This window comes from Lampris incognitus, chromosome 12 (assembly GCF_029633865.1).
Source record: "Lampris incognitus isolate fLamInc1 chromosome 12, fLamInc1.hap2, whole genome shotgun sequence".
Lineage (NCBI taxonomy): Eukaryota > Metazoa > Chordata > Actinopteri > Lampriformes > Lampridae > Lampris > Lampris incognitus.
The window spans coordinates 19971555-19992995 of record NC_079222.1 but is presented as its reverse complement, the minus strand read 5'-3'; the positions used below and the strand labels follow the sequence as shown (position 1 = coordinate 19992995).

Here is a 21441-nt window from a genome sequence, read left to right as displayed (position 1 = left end):
CAATGGAGCCCCTGGCTGTTCAGGGACAATCTGGCTGCTTGGGTTGCTCACATGGAGTTCTTCATGTGTTGGCTAGCTGTGTGCTTAGGCAGTGGTGAATTACCAACTCTCAGTAATGATAACTAATTACTTATAACAGTAGTTCTCATAGTAATAATAAGGATAAGAATAATGATAATAATTGCATAAGTTTGTGTATAAAGTCATTTTTTCATATTGAATTTTATCAGGTTTCCATAATCAAAATCAGCTTTTTTTTTCAGGCATTCCAGTATAATTTCACCTAGAGATGTTAATTATTCTCTGTGGATTCCTCTTAAAGTCATTGTTGCACCTCTATACCAGTGTGGCCTTTATTTCTTGTTACAAGGGCTTTTTTTTACTAGGCTGCATCCAGTGTTTGACCATCTTACTAAAGATGAAGTTTTGGGCTGTCGAATATTGCTCATCCCTGAAATGTAGATGACTAGATAGCACCAGACTGAAAAATCCAAATCAGTTTATGAATGCTTAGTAGGCAGTGTAGTCCAGTGGCCTGCATTAACATGTTTGTGTACTGGTGGACCCCCCCCCCCAAAAAAAACAAAAAATAATTCTTGAGGTGTTAAGAGACTGGCACTTCCTATTTGCTTATCAGTTTTGTTTTGAAATAATGATCCACCATGCATGCATGATCACAGTCAAAGCAGCTTTTCATCTGCTAACGAGAAAGAAGACATGCTATGCTTCGTTAGCTTAAGCTGAACAACGGGGATGTAGGCTAATTTATAAAGCGAGATTAGTTACTACATGCACATGTAAATATAATGTCACCAGCTGACCAATTTACAGCAGTAGGCCTGTCTTAAATCATGCCTGTGTCCTAGTGATGAGACGTGTGGCTTGCTGTTGTAGATGCTGTTGGTATATTTGATTCAGATTATATTTGGGGGCCACATGCTTCCTTTATGTGAATCCTTGTCCATTTCAGTTTTTCTGCCCGTATTTAATCTCAGTCAAAAGCTTGTAACACTTTAATTACGGTCCTTTAATAAGTGATAGTTAATAGGTAATGAGCCCCTTAGAAGTCCTTATAAGATGCTTACTGAAATTATTATGTGTTATAAGACTATATAAGTGTTATTAATAACATCATAAACATGTTTATTGTTAGATTATAAGACATTTATAAACACTTATAATACACTTGTTAAACATTTATAGACTGCTTAAGAACGTTAATATAAGCCTTAGAGTTTATCATAATTGTAATAGCATTACAAACACATTTATCAAGTCTTACTAACTTACCTTTTCTATTATTGTTAAACCTTTACTAAGCTTTTTTTTGTTGCTCTATTAGGTTTAAAAAAAACCTTTATTCTTTATTTATTAGCTGTTAACTGTGCACACATAATAATGTTAGTAAGCATCTTATAAGGAATTATATGAGTCTTATTACCTATTAACTAACGCCAACTAAAGGACCCATGAAGTGTTAGCTTTTGTAAAAATAAACACATTATATACTAAAATGAATAAAGTTGTGAAAATTAAACAAAGACTCATTTACCTAATGACATCATTTCAGCTGACATCTGATTGGTATTGGATTGGATGTTTGATTACAAAGTGTATCAGCCCACTGGTTAAAGCATTTTAAAAAAAAATAGCACGATGGGGCTATTTTGACAGGTAACTTTGTGCAGAGCTGTGGTATAGTCTAAAAAAAATCTTTCGAATTAATATAGATTTAAGGTTGGATTTATTTCGTACTTTTTTTTATACAAATTGGTGTATTGTGGCGACCCCTAACGGGAGCAGCCGAAAGTAGTAGTAGTAGGTGTATTGTATGACTATGAAACATATATGTGACTTTTTTTTTACCAAATATTTTATAGTTTCACCAGAAGTTGTTGGTTTCCAGTACTCCACACGTACCTCCAGTGAAATAGACTGTTTTGGAGTAATTAACATAATAATAGCATTATTATTACAGGCCCCGCCTCCTCCCTTGACAGAAACAATGGCTGCTCAACCAGAGGCTACCTTGGTCTTGGCACAAGCAACCTTCTGCAAAATTTAGGTTGATTATTCCCCGTGTGACATCACCCCAAGAGGCAGTTATGAATGGTTTGGACAAATGATGCTTAATTTGTCATGTAAAAGAATAAACAGGTGAAACAGAGATGTTAAGTGACGTGGAAGCATGAAAGTCGTACCTCATCACTGACAGCAAAATCCACCCAAGACCAGACAAATATTTTTTTTCCATAATACCCCCCCCTCCCGGTCCTTTAAGACAATGTCTTTTTTATCTGTAGTGAAAAAATTAATGGCCCTAATTACAAACATTATATCATAACTACAGTAATTCAAATCTTATGTAATGAATTTGCAACTTGTAATGCTCAGCTGTTCGATTGAATTAATAAAGGAAGGATTGACTATCAAGAACCGGTTCTGACTTGGAATCGGTTACAAATTTACAATAATTGGGTACTTTTTAAGAATCGTGAGCTTTAAAGCTGCCTATCAAAGCGTAGTTTCACTTGCATTTGGACGACTAGTGTAATGCATTGCACATAAAAAAGTTTATAAAAAAGTTATTTTTAACTGCCCAGACCTGATGTCCAAACATCTTCTTTTACTTTAGAAGTAAAGAGGCATCTCCAATATGGTGAAGTATTTGCTTCCTCTGGTGGCTGAAGTATGCACCCCGGATTCAGCTAGCACAAGAACTTTTAGCATCTTGCTTTTGTAATGGCGCAAACAGCAGATGTCCAATTTTTATATGTCAAGATGATTAATGATATTTATATTTGTATATTTGTATATTTTGTATTTTTCATTTCTCATACAAGTTCGTCGAGCAATATGACCTCTTCTCCAGTTTGTCTCCCATAGAGCCCCTGGGAGGGAAACTCTAGTCTCCATTGCAATGAAGGGACAGATGAGATCAGAGAATAAATGACTATCACCTACCATTCACAAGATTTGTTGTGGAGGGGTTACATTCTTTCTCAATTGTTTAGTCTCCTTCATTAATGTAGACGAAACACACACCCGATATTCTGTGTTTACAGAACATGATTTGGTATTCTGTTATCTGGTTTGGTTCGGCCAACAAACAGGACAGGGACAGACTACAACGGACAGTTGGGTCTGCAGAGAAAATCATTGGTGCCAACCTGCACTCCATTAAGGACCTGTACACCTTCAGAGTCAGGAAACAGGCAGGCAACATCACTGCAGACTCATCACATCCTGGTCACAAGTTTCTTGACTTAACACTGTCAATAAAGACAACCATTTTGTACTGTACTGTACATTGTACATATACTGGTACACTCTGTCATGTCCATCTACCTCAGGCATGTATGTAAGTAACCTGCTAACATCTATGTCAGCATTTCTGATCTATTCTCTGCACCATTGCACCTTATCACCTCTTATTTCGCCTGTATATAATCAATCCTTGGGTATATATCTTAAGATTGTTGTGTTGTAGTGTTGTTATTCAATGTTAAGTACACTGAGAGAGCCACAAAACCAGAGTCAAATTCCATGTAGTGCAAACCTACATGGTCAACAAACATGATTCTGATTCTGATAATTGACAAACCTTTTGGCGGCATGGTGGCCCAGTGGTTAGCACTGTCGCCTCACAACAAGAGGGTCCTGGGTTTGAACCCCGGGGTTGTCCAACTTGGGGGTCATCCCAGGTTGTCCGCTGTGTGGAGTTTGCATCTACTCCCCGTGTCTGTGGTGGGTTTTCTCCGGGTCCTCCAGTTTCCCCCAGCATCAAAAAGACATGCATGTTAGGGTTAATACTCCTGTCTGTGCCCCTGACCGAGGCATGGCAAGATGAACTGGAGTTGGTCCCCGGGCGCAGCACGGTGGCTGCCCACTGTTCCTAGCTACACAGCTAGGATGGGTTAAATGCAGAGCAGAATTTCCGCATGGGGGATTAATAAAGTATATCAAAATTTTTAAAAAAGCAATCCAAAAACTAAGAATTAGTCTTAAAAAAATCAAGGCACTGTGTTTTGTGAAGTGTTGAGTTAAAAGCCTTTACTCTACAATGGCTACATAATTTAAAACTGTGGACTGAGCAGCAACCGGGACGGCTCGGAAGAGTGGGGTGATTGGTCAAGTAAAATTGGGGAGAAAAATTGGGAAAAATCCAAAAAAAAATGGACTGTATGAAAACATGACCAGCATGTATCATCCCACAATATAACAGTTGGTGGGCTAAATTTCATAATAGCAAAATGAGAATCAGAATTCTAAAGAGTGATAGAATATTGTTCAGTAATTTGGGTGAAATATTGCAGAGAGATGACTAAGGTCCTACACCTCAAATACTATATAGAGAGGATTTTTTTTTTACTTTGAAAAACGTTGGTTTCTTCCTCAAAAATGATAAGAGCCAAAACCAGGTTAGAGAAGATCTGTATTGGAGAAGGAGAGTCTGAATCGGGAACGCAACCGAAACAATCTGAACAATACCTAACCCAAATCAAATGGATCCTAAGGTTATTGGAGCCCTTATTTGTTTGAGATTATAAAATAGAAAGAAAAATAATGTATAGAATATTATGATGTACACTAGACTATTTTCTCCCTGAAGGGCAAATGTTTATACATGGTCATGCTTGTGGTGTGAACCACTAATCCCTTTTTTGAATACATAAAAAAAAAAAATCCAGTTTTTGCTTAACAGAATGCATAAATGAGAAAATTAGAGACATTTTGGGAAGGCAAAAAAAATCTCAGTTTTCTTAAAAGCAAGTGTTAAGTCTGGCCCACCAAACGTGCTCATCAAGCTGTGACCAGTCTGCATGCCAATGAGTCACATTTAAATAAGAATTGTCTTGCTCCGTCTGCTCACAAAGGACTGTAAGGAAGGAAAAACTAAACTCGATGAAAAAACTGCCATGCTGTGTTTTTCGTAGTCACTGTACGTATGTATATGTGTGTGTGTGTGTGTGTGTGTGTGTGTGTGTGTGTGTGTCTGTCAGTCGGTCTGTGTCCATCAGACAGAAATATCATTGAAAAGTCTTTATTTTTTACATGACAAACCCCCAGACAGCCCCGGAAATCATTGAAGGAAATGAAGCCAAAATAAAAACCGTTTCCCCCTAATTCCAGACTCAAGATACACAGAACATGAGGGGATAGTTCTTGAGTAAAGACCCATGACCTGGTGTGAAGAGTGGGGTTGAGAGGCAGGTTCAAAGGTACCCTCACAGTTAAACCTGCTTGTGGTGTTGTTGGCCTAACTCAGTAAAAAATTAGTAAGGGATGCCCACTTGACAACCCTAATGACATGCCCACATACACTCAACTCTACAGTTACCGGTTTAGGTATTTCATTTTAATGATGCTTAATTTTAATTAATTTTCATTTAATTTTGATGATTTTAATGATGGACGGCATGGTGGCGCAGTGGTTAGCGCAGCTGCCTCACAGCAAGAAAGTCCTGGGTTTGAGCCCCGGGTGAGTCCAACCTTGGGGGTCGTCCCGGGTGTGTGGAGCTTGCATGTTCTCCGCGATTCTGCGTGGGGTTGTCCTCCAGGTGCTCCAGTTTCCTCCCACAGTCCAAAGACATGTAGGTCAGGTTAATCGGCCATGCTAAATTGTCCCTAGGTGTGAATGTGTGTGTGTGTGTGTGTGTGTGTGTGTGTGTGTGTGTGTGTGGGCCCTATGATGGCCTGGCGGCCTGGCCTGTCCAGGGTGTCACCCGCCTGGTGCCCAATGGCTGCTGGGGTAGGCTCCAGCATCCCGCGAGCTGAATTCGGATAAGTGGCTTGGATAATGGATGGATGGATGCTGACTCTGAGATAAATGGAAAGTTCATGATGGAGTAGCCTGTTGTCCTCTATTGTAGCCACAGACATGTTAGTACATATTTGCTCAGGATGTGGTCAGGAGATTACATTAACTTGATGGCATCTGTTATCAGATCGGACTATGGCACAATGACTTTATATACTGTGTATAGACCTCATTTCTGTTGGTAAACATAGTGACATTTTTCTGTGGGCGGAGCTTAGCTGGAGGCAAATATCCATACCTAAAACAGACAAAAGTATAGTTTAACGTTGCCTTACTTACCTGATATGAAGTGTGCGCTACAAACAGGAGCATTTTTGATGATCTCCTCAGTCCAATCCGTTCGTCTTATTGCGTTTAACCACAGTTGTCTCTGATCTTTTTGACCGGGAGTGGCAGCTGGTATGCGATAAAACTTCAAGTTTATTTTATTACTTCTCTGATTCTGGCACCCAAAAACACGGCATGAAGACATGTTCGCTAACGTTAGCTAGATGATGTACGCTTGCCTGAGGATGTAACTCGTATTTAACGTTACCGCTTCTGGTTTTGTTTTGCCTCCAGCTGACGTAATCATTACATAGGCTCTAAAAGGGTCAATTGGTACAAAGTACACAAAGACCTGGGCTAGTGTGTGTGTTTTTTTGTGTGTTTTTTTTGGCCTTCCCCCCTTTTTTCTCCCCAATTGTACCCGGCCAATTACCCCACTCTTCCGAGCTGTCCCGGTCGCTGCCAATCCGGGGAGGGCTGCAGACTACCACACGCCTCCTCTGATACATGTGGAGTTGCCAGCCGCTTCTTTTCCCCTGACAGTGAGGAGTTTCGCCAGGGGGACGTAGCATGTGGGAGGATCATGCTATTCCCCCCAGTTCCCCCTCCCCCCGGAAAGGCACCCTGATCGACTGAGGGAGGCGCTAGTGCAGCGACCAGGACACATACCCACATCCAGCTTCCCACCCGCAGATACGGCCAATTGTGTCTGTAGGGATGCCCGACCAAGCTGGCGGTAATACAGGGATTCGAACGGGCGATCCCTGTGTTGGTAGGCAACGGAATAGACTGCCACACTACCCAGACACCCAGAGCACTGTACCTAATGTTAAGCATTCCAGTAGCAGCATCGTGTGATGGAGCTCTCTCGGTTTAGCTGGGGCCAATATTACAAGTAATTCTTCGGAAATAACGCACCTTTTACATTTACCATGAAGGTAGTTAGGATATTTGGGTATTTCTCAGGGATGGGAAACCTAGACCACAATTTATATTTCATACTACCATGATCTGAAATAGCCTACAGTCTCTTTCATAGGATTCAATTGTCTATAGTTCCTGGATTTAAAAGGCTTAGGTGTTTATATCCTAAAAGTAATAGTTAGCCAGGACATCAGGCATAGCACCAATGATGTCCGTCAATATACTGAGTTCAAAATAGGCTATCCTTTTAAAAACCCACATTAAATATCATAATTACATGCTATGTTAATATGATTGTTGAGAGAAACCAGCGGTTCATTAGGATGCCATAAAAGAGCTAAGAAATGATGGCTTGTGTTTTTCCTTGCCGGCCCCAAACTGTAGAATAGCTCAAAGATATAAAGCCTTCATCTCTCATGTCTGATTCATTCCATCTTATTTAAGAGTGGTTGATACAACCTGACAGAATATTCCACTATAAATGCTGGGCTGTGGAGCTGGCTCTCCATCTGTTGCTTATCCCAAGGTAATAGAAATGGTTCAAATCAACCCATAATCCCTCCTCTCTGTCCCAGCATTGTTCTTTGAATAATGCCACACTAAAAAAAACACACAAAAAAAAACAGGATCTTCTTAACATTTTGAGTAACAGCAGCATCTGCAGTATTCTCTTTTCCGCCATGATTTGTGATCCTCAGTACCAGATTTGACAACAACCTTAAAATTCAGTCATTTTAAGAGATCCCCCATTTGTATATGTGTGCGTGTGCGTGTGCGTGTGTGTGTGTGTGTGTGTGTGTGTGTGTGTGTGTGTATGAAATGTAAATTTGGAAACATGGAATTAATTAAATTTAGACATTGTAATCAAACAGTAACAAAAGCATCTGGCAGTTCAGGGCAAATAAGTGATATCTGCACAGGCTTTTTTTCCCCTCAGAAAGGTTATTTATTTTTTATGGTGGCACATATTTTATATTTAGAACTCCAATGGCACACTATTCAATCATAAGGCAATTTTGTCATTGTGCATGGTTTTTTTTTCTTTTTATCTGTTGTTTTGGTGAGTTTGTGAACCGTGATTCTTTAAGTTTGATGAATGGAACATAATACGTCTACAGGTTGTTAGACGTAGAATATATAGATTGATTATAAAAGTGCATAACTGATCAAAAATAGCAAAAAGAATATATCACCATTTACCGTTGCAAATTTTAAAGAAGTATGCAGTTAGTTGCGGCACGATGGTGCAGTGGTTAGCGCGGTCACCTGACAGCAAGAAAGTCCTGGGTTTGATCCCCGGGGTAGTCCAACCTTGGGGGTCATCCTGGGTCATCCTGTGTGGAGTTTGCAAGTTCTCCCCCTGTCTGCGTGGGTTTCCTCCGGGTGTTCCGGTTCCCTCCCACAGTCCAAAGACATGAAGGTCAGGTGAATTGGCCGCACGAAAAATTGTCCCTAGGTATGAATGTATGTGTTTGTGTGTGTGTGTGTGTGTGTGTGGGCCCTGTGTTGTGATAGTCTGGCGGTCAGTCCAGGGTGTCCCCCCACCCGCTGCCCAATGACTGCTGGGATAGGTTCAAGCACCCCCGCGACCCTGAGAGCAGGATAAGCAGTAGGCATAATGGCTGGATGGATGCAGTTAGTTTTTTCTGAGATGCAAAGGTGTCTTCATACAGGCTCCTAAAGGATCTGCAAATGATGTATCCACATCACTTCTGAAGTTCTGATTCACGTTACTTTTAAAATGTTTAAAAACAATATTTTTTTTTAGAAAAGAAAACAGATTTTGCTAAATCAGTAACACAAAATTAATTAACATGAAACGAACACAACAGGAGGACTGCACATGTGGAACTTTTGTGTGTGCAGAATTTAATGTAAACGCCGAGTTTATGCCCTAGCAACTTTCGCAAAGGGCCTGAAGTTGTACGTTTGGCCACCCGTTGAGCATACGGGCACTCACGCATCGCCACAGAGATTGCAGGCAATTGCTCACTAAGGTGGAAGGTAGATCTCGTCTAACTTATGCTGCTCAATCATTATATGTTGTTGGCTCAGTGTGTGAATCTTTCAACAGTGCACTAGGCAATTCCTTATGGAAAAACAAAACCCACTGTATGTGAAAGTCTGTCATTCTAAATACATACAACAACAGTGAGCTAAATTTTATAGACTTCAGCTTGCTTAACAACACATTCAAAATAAACTGGATCAAATTATATCCAAAAGAATCCCACTTCTATTTGGAATGTAATCTCTCATCATATTTTTTAGACATTCTGCTTTGTAACTATGGTATTCAAAACATCCCACTCAAATGTTCAAATTTTCATCAACGGGTTCTTTTGGCTTGGGTGCTGATTTACAAGCATAACTTCTCACCGCAGAGATATACCATATGGAACAGCTGTGGTACTGTATATAAGAACAACAATCTTATGATAAGTGGTTTAACAATTACATTATACTAGTGGGTCAGTTGTTTAATAAAGAAGGGCTATTGTACAACTACTCAGAATTTTTCGCCAGGTATAATATACCAATAACCCCAAAATAATTTTCTACAGTTTTCAGCGCTATGCCATCTGGTATATACATGTTAGTTAGGAATGTTGACCACTCTCTGTCCTTGTCAATGTTACCCCCTGACCCAATTCAATCTCCATTAGGAAAAGTTTGTTTTTCTTTTCATATAGGTATGAATTCCAGAATAAGAGCTTTGTTTCAGGTCAACATCATTTCTATTCCTCCAGCAACATTTTATTGGAGTAACTTTGTTAGTAATATTGGCTGGAAGAAAGTTTGGTCTTTACCACAAAAGTTCCTTCTAACAAATAAGGTCAAAGAAGTTTCATTTAAGTTGATCCATAGGTTCTATCCAGTTAAACCTCGTTCTGTGAATTACATCCTGAAACTTGTTCCCATTTATTTTGGGCTTGTACTTTTGAATATAGGCTGTGGAAAGATGTTAATCATTTTATAGTTAATGTTTTCCCAGATTTTGCTCTGTGTTGTAGAAATATTGTATTTGGTTGCTATGATTATACTTGCACTCATTCACTTGAGACAACAACTCATCCCCAACTCGGAGGGAGCAATCCACCATTTTCTGGTAGAGAACCACAGCCTTAGACTTCGAGGTGCTGACTCTCATCCCGGCCATTTCGCACTCAGCTGCAAACCGCCCCGGTGCAAACTGGAGGTCACATTCTGATGAAACCAACAAAACCACATCATCTGCGAAGAGCAGAGATGCAATTCTGACGTTCCCAAAATGAACACACTCCTCACCTTGGCTGTGCCTTGAGATCCTGTCCATGAATGTCAATCACAAACAGAATCAGAGACAAGAGACAACCTTGGTGGAGTCTGACACCCACCGAAAACGTGTTTGACTTTGTGCCAAGAATGTGGACACAGCTCTCACTTTGGTTATACAAGGACCAAATGGCTTGTAGCAACTGCCCCAGTACACCATACTCCCGCAGTACCCCCCACAGAGTGCCTCGGGGTACACAGTTGTAAGTCTTCTCCAAGTCCACAAAACTCATGTAGACTGGCTGGTCAAACTCCCATGTCTCCCTCAGCACTTCCACAAGGGTAAAGAGTTGGTCCATTGTTCCACGGCCAGGACGGAATCCACATGGTTCCTCCTGGATCCGAGGTTCGACAATCAGTTGGAGCCTCCTTTTGAGCACCCTAGAGTAGACTTTCCCAAGGAGGCTGAGCAATGTGATGCCCCGATAATTGGAGCACATCCTCCAGTCCTCCATTTTAAATATGGAGACCACCTCCCCAGTCTGCTACTCCACAGGTACTGTCCCCGACCTCTACGCAACACTGAAGTGACATGTCAACCAACACAACCCAATCCAGAGCCTTCAGCATCTTGGGGCGAATCTCATCCACATCCGGCGCTTTGCCACTGAGGAGCTTTTTAACTACCTCAGAGACCTCTGCCAGGGATATGGGTGGGGCTTCTCCTGAGTCTTCAGACTCTATCTCCTCCACTGAGGACATGTTAACTGGGATCAGGAGCTCCTCAAAGTGTTCTTTCCACCGCTCGACAATATCCCCAGTCCAGGTCAACAGTTCCCCTGCCTGGCTGAACACAGCCTGAGTCAAGCCCTGCTTCCCCTTCCTGAGTCACTGGATGGTTTGCTCGGGGTCTTGTTCATGAGTGAGGGTAGGATAGAGCGGGAGATTGACAAGCAGATTGATGCAGCATCAGCAGTAATGCGGACATTGTACCGGACCGTTGTGGTGAAGAGGGAGCTGAGCCGGAAGGCAAAGCTCTCAATTTACCAGTCAGTCTTCGTTCCAACCCTCACCTATGGTCATGAGCTTTGACCGAAAGGGTGAGATTGCAGATACAAGCGGCTGAAATTAGTTTCCTCTGTAGGGTTTCTGGACTCAGCCTTAGAGATAGGGTGAGGAGCTCAGACATCCGGAGTGAGCTCGGAGTAGAGCCGCTGCTCCGTCGCGTCGAAAGGAGCCAGTTTAGGTGGTTTGAGCATCTGATTAGGATACCTCCTGGGCGCCTTCCTTTGGAGGTTTTCCGGGCACAGCCAACTCGGGGGAGACCCCAGGGTAGACCCAGAACTTGCTGGAGGGACTACATGTCCAATCTGGCCTGAGAATGCCTTGGGATCCCCCAGCAGGAGCTGGAGGGTGTTCCTGGGGAGAGGGACTTCTGGAGTGTCCTACTTAGCTTGCTACCATCGCAACCCAACCCCGGAGAAGTGGCTGAAGATGAATGAATGAATGAATGCTATGATTATAGTGACCAAGATGTTAATGATTTTTTCTGATTAATCTAATTCTACTTCCTACAAAATTCCACTTTCACAAATGTAAATTTACAAACAAAAAAACTGATTTCTTTGCATTTATGAAAGAAATGGAACAATACGTGTCAACAATTTCTTCCTCTCAAAACAAAAAAGGTTATCAAAGCATTGAATGTTTGCAATATCTTTAATGTTTTTAAGTGAATTTCTTGTCATATACTCACATCTTTTTTTTTCTTTCTCTCTATCCATGATGTGTTTTTTTCTTTGTTTCTGTTTGACAGAGATCGTTGTATTTTATCCATTATTCATTTGATTCTATTGTATGGTTTTGTTATTTTGTACATTGACAGTTTGAAATAAAGAATTATAAAAAAAGAGAGATGGCAAGCAGTTTAGCGCAGCACAACCTCATAGTTATAACAAGTGTAGATAAACCTGAGCTTAGTGCCATTAGATGTGCCTTTCTGCAAAAAACATAGACAAGTTATTTATTTATTTATTTATCTTTGAAAACATGAAAATACAAAGAATCTGAGTACAAGCTGAGACTGTTGCACAGTGCTAACATGAAGCTAAAAGCTGCTAATTGAATACAGGTACAGTACAGCTCAAGTACAGTTAATTTTCTAAATTATGCACCTTAATGTATTTTTATTTTCATTTATCTGAGATATTTATTTTGATTTAGTTTTAAGTAAATTTTACTTTTTTAATTAATATTGTAGCGACCATAGGTTGCAGCAGTATTGTCACTGTTATTTTATTTATCCAAGAAAGACAGAGCCATAGTTTGTTCAATAAACCACTGTTTTATGAAGAAAAAAAACTATCGAAAACGTAGCGAACTGTGACTTAAAAATCGAGGTACCTACCGAACCATGATTTTTGTGTACCGTTACACCCCTAATGCTTTGTGAAAATTCACAGAACTGCAGAAACAATTTTCACTTGCAATGACTGATGAACCATTTAGCATGGTGTGTGTTGATAACCTTTCTCATAATTTATTTCCTTTTTTCACCCTTTGTAGGTTTCTCTGATTTTCCAGGGCTGCATCCCCCTCCTTAATGATGGAGGTGTTGCAGTGTGATGGTTGTGACTTCCGTGCTGAGTCATACGATGACTTGAAGACTCACATTCAGGAGGTACACACAGTATTCCTGCAGCCTGCAGATGCAGATGAGCCTGAATCTATGAACGATGAGGATGAGGAAGAAGAAGAAAAGGAAGAACATGATGACAAAGATCGCACACCTTCTAAAGCTGGAATGAGTATGAATTCCTAATTTAATTTTCGTTTGAGGATTTAGAGCTCAAATTTTCTTACAAATCTGAAAAAACATATTTTAGCCACCATTATACCAATTTTATACCAATAAACATGTTTAAATATAAAAACTTAAAACAATTAAATAGCTGCAACTGTAGATTGACGGGATCGAAGAATGTGGACCATTTGTGGACACATTGCACAATATGGCTAGAGGAATGTTAAAAATTATTCGCTTGCAGCTAATTGAAACAGAATAAAAAATTCAATGGACTTGCACTATTGAATACTGAGAAAATAAGCTAGAGTATATTATACTTACACTCTCAATAAATTTTACACTTTTGATTAAAACTTAGAATTTACCAGGTCCTTAGTAAAAAATGGACTGACACACAAATGTCAAAACCTTCCTTTGATTGTATGGTACGGAGTAAGTAGGGGGTAATGATTAAGAATATGTAGATAGTTATGATTTTTGCATACATAACCACTAGGGGAAGGACATGACTAAGCGAAGTGGTATAATATTTATTATTCCTGTGTATAATGCATAGTCAGGATATTTGGTAAGCAATGATATTGTTTTATTGTATTTGATATAAGGTGACTTTGAGTGTCATGAAAGGCACCTTTAAATAAAATGTTTATTATTATATTGTGATGTTGGAACTGTTAACTTTAAAATTAATAGATCAAAATTTGACTTAACCGTTATCATCTGTGTGCCTTGTGTCAGTATCCAAAGGAGTTGAATCAAGTGCAACTGGACTTGGTATATATCCATGAAGACGTTTCGCCTCTTATCCAAGAGGCTTCCTCAGTTCGTGCCTTTCTGACTAGACTAGCTTCATCTAGTCAGAAAGGCAAGAACTGAGGAAGCCTCTTGAATGAGAGGCTAAACGTCTTCAAGGATATATACCAAGTCCAGTTGCACTTGATTCAACTCCTTTGGATAACCATGACATGGATGAATGAGAACATTCACAGACTTGTGTCAGTATAATCAAAACTCAAGATTCCCTCTGCCATATATTCAGCAATTAACACAACGCTTTCAAAGTAGTTGGGAAGAAGTATGAGCAACATACAGACAACTTGTCAAAGTAGTTGGATTTATGTTTTATGAGAAGAGTTATGTTTTGGTTTTTTTTGTTTTGGTTTTTTTAGAAAAGTCACATAGTTAAGGTTAGGTTGAAGTCTATGAACGTTCCAGCATTAGCAGAGGAATCGTTTTGTATGCAACTTGCAGATCTCGATGACAAATGACTCATATAAAAGGCACATGAGAATGTAGAAAAATTATAGTTCCACCCTGCAGGAGAAATTTGCACACAAGTATAGTGAGTTGTTGTCTACCCACTGAGTAATCTTGATCATGATTGGACTAACTGAAATTGAGTTCCAGCCAATTCCGTTGTAGGGCCATAATTTCATTGTACATAACTTGTTAGCATTATCAAAACAAAGATATCAAAAAAAAATCATCATTCTTTAAAAGAGTGATTGAAAGAGCTAGTGATTATTTAAGTTTTTATTCTTTTCCAACCCCCCAACCTCATTCAAGTTGTTCCAGGCAGAACAATTAGAATAAGGCTCTTAATTAATTAGTACAGTACCATTTAATGGTTGCATTATAACATACATGCTCTTTTCACATTTCTCTTTTATAGGCCCTAACTCTACAGACAGTTCCAACCAAACATTACAAAAACAGACTGCTGAATCCCTCCTCCCATTTTACCAGTGCAAGTTCTGTGTCCGTTACTTCAGATCTAAGTCCTTCTTGAAGAACCACACGAAAAAGGTGCATAATGTTGGAGAGGAAGATTCAGATGCCAGCAACTCCTCCCAGACACCTAAAAATCCCAGCTACGCCATGATAATGCACAATGACTTATCAAAAGTCTATTCCTGCCAGTATTGCACATACAAATCTCCACGCAAAGCAAGGATAAGAAAACACCAAATAATGTATCATAACAAAGTTCATTCAGAAGCCACTGAGGATATTTCAGAATATGCTGAGGCTGGAGATGAATCTGAGTGTGCTAGTGGATATTTCAAGGGAACATTTGCCTGTGAATGGTGTGACTATCAGACTGACCAGAAGGATGGCTGGACAAATCATGTGGTGAAGGAGCACAGTGATAAAGTGAAGATAGTTTCCAATGTTGACGACCTGGAAAAAGAGGCAAGTGCAAGCCCTTCCAGACCAAACTCACCTTCCTCTTCCAGAAGCCCACCTATGTCAAAAGTGAATTTTTGTGATGTGAGTGAACAGGAAGGGTCCATAAGTGAAACGCCAGAAGAGACTTCAGAGAAGTCAGCTACTAGGGTCTCCTCCATGAAATATCCACAGATCGATGCAGTAAAATCGAATAGTAAAGATAGTACCATCTTTTCCAAGACAGTTGCTGTGTCTGATGTCATTGAAATGGATTCTAGCCTACACAATGAAGAAGACTCCAGGAGCAGTTTGGAAGATAATGAGGAGGAGTTAGGTGACACGGATGATCCCAGCTACACTGGGACCCTGTCAGCAGATGCAAAGCAACTTTTGACTGAAGAGGATAACAAATTGCTGGAGACTAAAGGGATACCATTCAGAAAATACATGAACCGGTTCCAGTGCCCATTCTGTTCCTTTCTTACCATGCACCGGAGGAGCATTTCCCGCCACATTGAAAACATTCACCTTTCTGGTAAAACAACAGTCTATAAATGTGATGAATGCCCATTCATTTGTACCAGCCGCCTCAAACTAGGTACACACAAGAAGAGTCATAATTCCTCAGAATTGGAGACAATGGACCTAACCAGTGATAGTCCAGAACCACAGGACGATAGTGTTGTAGAGCCAGTCAATGGTGGTAATGTAGGTTCCAAAGTTAATGGGAAAAAGTCAACCAGCTCAGTGAACGACCAGCAAAATCCTCACCGCTGCACACTATGCAGCTTCTCTACCGCAACACTGAAAGGCCTGAGGGTTCACCAGCAGCATAAGCACTCTTATTGTGATGATCTACAGGCTGGTGTTTTTAAAGTCCCATTGGCTGAACATCTAGACTCTGAGGGTGACAGTTCTCCAATATTTTTACAAAAAACCCAGACCTCCATTCTAGGACTCACCACCAGAAAGCCCTTGGTAAAAGGGAAAAGAGCCAGGAAGTCAATTAATGACATGCCTTTGGATTTGTCTTCAGTTAAGAAGAGAACTAGAATTGATGAAATTGCCAGCAACCTTCAGAGTAAGATAAGCCAAAGCCAACAGGACATGATAATAAATCTGGATGACGTTGATGATGAAGAAACTGAAAATCATGCCAATACTGAAAAAGAGAGTAATAACCACGACATTAAAAATGCAGTCTTCACTTACAATACACTTCACATAAGAGAGTCAACAATGTCTCATGAGGGAAGCAGAGTAGGGAAACGGAAAAGTAACCCTAAGTCAAAATCTAGGGTCATTCCCATCTCATTGACTCTGTCAGATGATAGCGAAAACATTTCTGCCGACATCAGTGAGCTCCAAGACCAGAGCAACCTGGACAGTAGAGACAATTACCAGGAAAATACAGAATATTCAGAGGAGCCTGGGACAGCACTTTTCTATTGCAAACACTGTGATTACCACAACAAGTCAGCCCGCAGTGTCAGCACTCATTATCAGAGAATGCACCCCTATATCAAGTTCAGCTTTAAATACATCCTGGACCCTGAAGACCAGAGTGCTGTCTTCCGCTGCCTTGAGTGTTACATTGAATACACAAATTACAACGATTTACACCAACACTATATGGATCATCACCCTGAAGCAAGCAATGTACTCAACTTTAACCAGCCAAATCTTGTCTACATGTGCCGCTTCTGTTCATACACAAGTCCGAATGTCAGGAGCCTGATGCCTCATTACCAAAGAATGCATCCTACAGTAAAGATCAACAATGCCATGATATTCTCCAGTTATGTGGTGGAGCAACCCCACAAGAGCAGTGAATCTCAAACACTGCGAGAAATATTGAATTCTGGCCCCAAGAATTTCAATTCCATCACATCTTCCTCCACCCCCAGGTCCTCCTCCAGCCCAGTCCTAAAAATTGTCTCCAAGACACCCGAAGCCAGTGCTGATACAGAGGTTCGGAAAGAAGCTATGGGTAGTAATGTTGTGGTATATGACTGTGATGTCTGTTCATTTACTAGCCCTAACATGCACTCTGTTTTGGTCCACTACCAGAAGAAACATCCAGAGCAAAAAGCATCATATTTCCGTATACAGAAAACAATGAAGGTAATCTCAGTTGATAGACCACAGTCTGCTGCCAACTCTTCATTTAACCTCAGCATAGCCACACCCCCAAAGTCATCAGGTACCACAATGTTTGGATCTGATGAAGAAATCTACTATTGTAAACACTGTGTGTACAGCAATAGATCTGTTGTGGGAGTGCTAGTCCATTATCAAAAGAGACACCCAGAGGTAAAGGTGACAGCAAAATATATCAAACATGGTGCTCCCACCCCTGGATTAATGAAATTAATGGATGAATTGCAAATTGCAGCTCCTAAACAGTTTTTGAAGCAATTTCACAATAATGGATTTGATGGTTCTAGTAACTCAAGTCCTAAACCTGGAAGTGGAGATAAGGGTGAGGCTGAGATGCTGTTTTTTTGCCAACACTGTGATTATGGCAACCGTACTGTAAAAGGAGTGCTTATTCACTACCAGAAAAAACATAGGGACACAAAGGCTAATGCTGACCTTGTACGCCGTCACACTGCAGTTGTACGGAGTCAGCGTGAGCGTGCTCAAATGGGTCAATCTGGCAATCTTTCATCTGCTGTCACACCAGCCCCTGCAGACTCTGAGAACTCAACAACTCTTCGGTCACTTAAATGCAGACAATGTTCTTACACATCTCCTTATGTCTATGCTCTAAAGAAACATCTAAAGAAGGAGCACCCTACTGTGAAGGCTACAGCCATGACCATATTACACTGGGCCTATCAAGATGGTATCCTTGAGGCTGGATACCACTGTGAGTGGTGCATTTACTCCCATGCTGAACCCCAAGGCCTGTTGCTGCATTACCAAAGACGCCATCCTGAGCACAATGTAGACTACACATACATGGCAAGCAAGCTATGGGCTGGACCAGAGACGACACAGCAAGGGGGAAACTTTGACACCAAGCACTACCAATGCAGAGACTGTGCCTTCGAGGCTTGTACAATATGGGATATCACCAGTCACTACCAAGCTGTTCACCCCTGGGCCATCAAAGGAGATGAATCTGTACTTCTGGATATCATCAAAGGAAATAAGTTGCCAGAAAAGGTCCAGTCAATGGCCAAAGAAAATTCAACTTTTAATTGCAAATCTGAAGATGATGGTTCATTGGTCATTACCACCCCACCTCAAGAAAGCAACCCCCACCTTACCCATCCACGACTCTCTATCTCTAACAGCCCTTATCAGTGTACTGTTTGTCTGTCAGAATACAACAGTCTCCATGGTCTCCTTACTCATTATGGTAAGAAGCACCCAGGCATGAAGGTAAAAGCTGCAGATTTTGCACAGGAGGCTGATATCAACCCTAGCTCTGTTTATAAGTGTCGTCACTGCCCATATGTGAACTCTCGAATCCATGGTGTCCTAACTCATTATCAGAAACGCCATCCTCTTGTTAAAGTCACTGCTGAAGACTTTGCAGATGATATAGAGCACATTTCGGATGTAAATGATGGAGATGACAAGTGCAAAACTCAAAGGCAGGGGTATGGTGCATACAGATGTAAAATGTGCCCATACACTCATGGAACACTGGAGAAACTCAAAATCCACTATGAAAAATATCACAATCAACCAGCATCCAATATGTTCCCTCCTTCTCTAACAAACTTCTCCCCAAGTAAAGAAACAGAGCCAATAGCTGAATGCAGTGCCAGTAGTTTATCAAGTGCGCTGGTGGTACATGAGGTCAGTGACTTTGACCTTGCTCTCTCCCAGTTTCCTGTTAATAAGACAGAAAAACACACAGTGTTTAAGTGTCAGCTCTGCAAATACTTTTGCTCCACCAGGAAGGGTATTGCCCGTCACTACCGAATCAAACACAACAACGTCCGTGCCCAGCCAGAGGGGAAAAACAATGTCTTTAAATGTGCTCTGTGTTCGTACACAAATCCCATACGCAAAGGTCTGGCAGCACACTACCAGAAGCGTCATGACATCGATGCTTATTACACCCACTGTTTGGCTGCTTCCAAGACTTTGAGTGACAAGCCTACTAAAGTGACAGCACCCCTGTCATCTGGAGGAGACAGCTCAGAGATGAATGAAGACTTGCGTTTGGCTGTGGAAAGGAGAAAGTGTTCTCTTTGCTCTTTCCAGGCCTTCAGCAGAAAAAGCATTGTCTCACACTACATTAAACGTCACCCAGGTGTCTTTCCCAAGAAGCAACATGGTAGCAAGCTTGGTCGCTACTTCACCATGATCTATGGCAAAGAACCAGAGACCATCAGTGCATCGGTAGAGGAAGATAGGGATACCCCAGAGGTCCAACTTAAGTCTGAACAGGACAGAGAAGTTGAATGGCTTCCATTCAAGTGTTTAAAATGCTTCCAGTTGTATTTTAGCACAGTGGAGCTGCTGTCTATGCACTACAATGACCACCATAGCAATGACCTTAAGAGAGACTTTGTGGTTTCTCCCGGTACTGGAGAGGATGGGTCAGAGTTGTATCAGTGTTCTCACTGTGAGCTTAGGTTCTTGGCACTACCAATCCTGGCCAAACATCTGATGAACCATAATGACGAGTTTCAGAAGAGAGCAATGAGGCAGGAAAGGAGGCGGCAGCTTCTCACCAAGCAGAAGGCCACAGAGCTACCAGAAACCAAGCTAGAGAAGGTACATGGAGATAAAATGTCAGATTTATTTCTCATAAAGTCTTAAGCAGAGGAAATAAAGCTCAGTGGTCTTGATAAAAAATATAATTATTTTCTGAATTTTCAAATCCTTATACGTGTTTAGATTCTAATGTAGTTAACAACAGTTTTATTAAAAGATGAGTTTTGCATGTGACAAGATATTTATCTCATTTCTTCTCTTAATAGGAGAACCCTGGAAATAAAGCCCCCATAGGCTTTAGGTGTAACTTCTGCTTGGAGGTACATCCCACCCTTCGAGCCATCTGCAACCACCTTAGGAAGCATGTCCAGTATGGAGAGGTCAAAGAAGGACATGTAAAGGTAAAGAGAGTAGCTTTCAACATTCATCAGGCTTTAATTATGTTTTAGTCAGATGTACACCACTTAAATAGAAAATTTGGTACCTTTAGCCTCAGATCATGTTGGTATTAAATTTAATTGTGTTTGCTGAATCTTAATTTGATTTCATGTATCTGTTTTTAAAAATAGCTATGTAGTAACATATGTTATTATGTTTAACTTGGCTTTGTTTCATTTATGACCCTGAAAAGGACAAAATGGGCATAGAAAATGGATAGATGTTCAAAAGATTTTTCTTTACACCTGTATAGTCTTCCAGCTTTTAATAATAATAATACATTTTATTTGTTGGCGCCTTTCAGAGCACTCAAGGACACCTTACAGAACACAGTGAAAAACAAGCAGCACTGTATCAGACAGCATAAAATCAAAAAGCAGGGTAGACAATGAAAAGTTAATACAACAGATAAGTATAAAATTATCATCTGCACAAAACTCAATGAAGCGCGGATCAGACTGAGTATGCCAGTTTGAAAAGGTACATTTTGAGATGGGATTTGAAGGTTAAAATAGAGTCAGTGTTGCGAATGTCTTGTGGGAGAGTTCCATAGGCAGGAGGCAGAATGACTGACGGCTCTAGTTCCCATGGTAGTTAAGCGGGCCGATGGTGTAGTGAGTTGGAGAGCAGAAGAGGATCTGAGAGTGTGGAAGGGCATGTGGATAAGAAGGAGTTCAGAAAGATATGAAGGAGCTAGGTTATTAAGGGCCTTAAAGGTGAGGATTGGGATCTTGAAGTCAATACAGTATTTAACAGGGAGCCAGTGGAGTTGCTGAAGAACAGGAGTGATGTGATCTGTGGAAGGAGTTCTGGTAATGATATGGGCAGCTGAATTCTGGACCAATTGAAGTTTATGAAGACACTTGAGGGGAAGACCAAAGAGTATAGAATTACAGTAGTCAATACGGGATGTATTCAGGGTGTGAGTGAGTATGACTGTGCTTTTTGGTGTAAGTGATGGGCGAAGACGATTAATATTGCATAGGTGGAAGTATGCAGACTGAGTAACATTGTTGATGTGAACTTCACAAGATAATGTGCTGTCCAGGATGACACCCAGACTCTTAACCTGAGGCGATGG

General features: G+C 40.8%; 1 protein-coding gene across 1 annotated transcript in view; it reads left to right on the top strand.

Annotated features, from left to right (window-relative positions):
* znf462 (zinc finger protein 462) overlaps nt 1-21441 on the top strand; it is a 97297-nt gene that overhangs the window by 27950 nt on the left and 47906 nt on the right. Inside the window, exons 2-4 of the mRNA XM_056290832.1 lie at nt 12833-13074; nt 14746-19982; nt 20189-20323. Coding sequence (XP_056146807.1) covers nt 12870-13074; nt 14746-19982; nt 20189-20323 — 5577 coding nt within the window. The 5' untranslated portion in view covers nt 12833-12869. The remainder of the gene's footprint in view (nt 1-12832; nt 13075-14745; nt 19983-20188; nt 20324-21441) is intronic.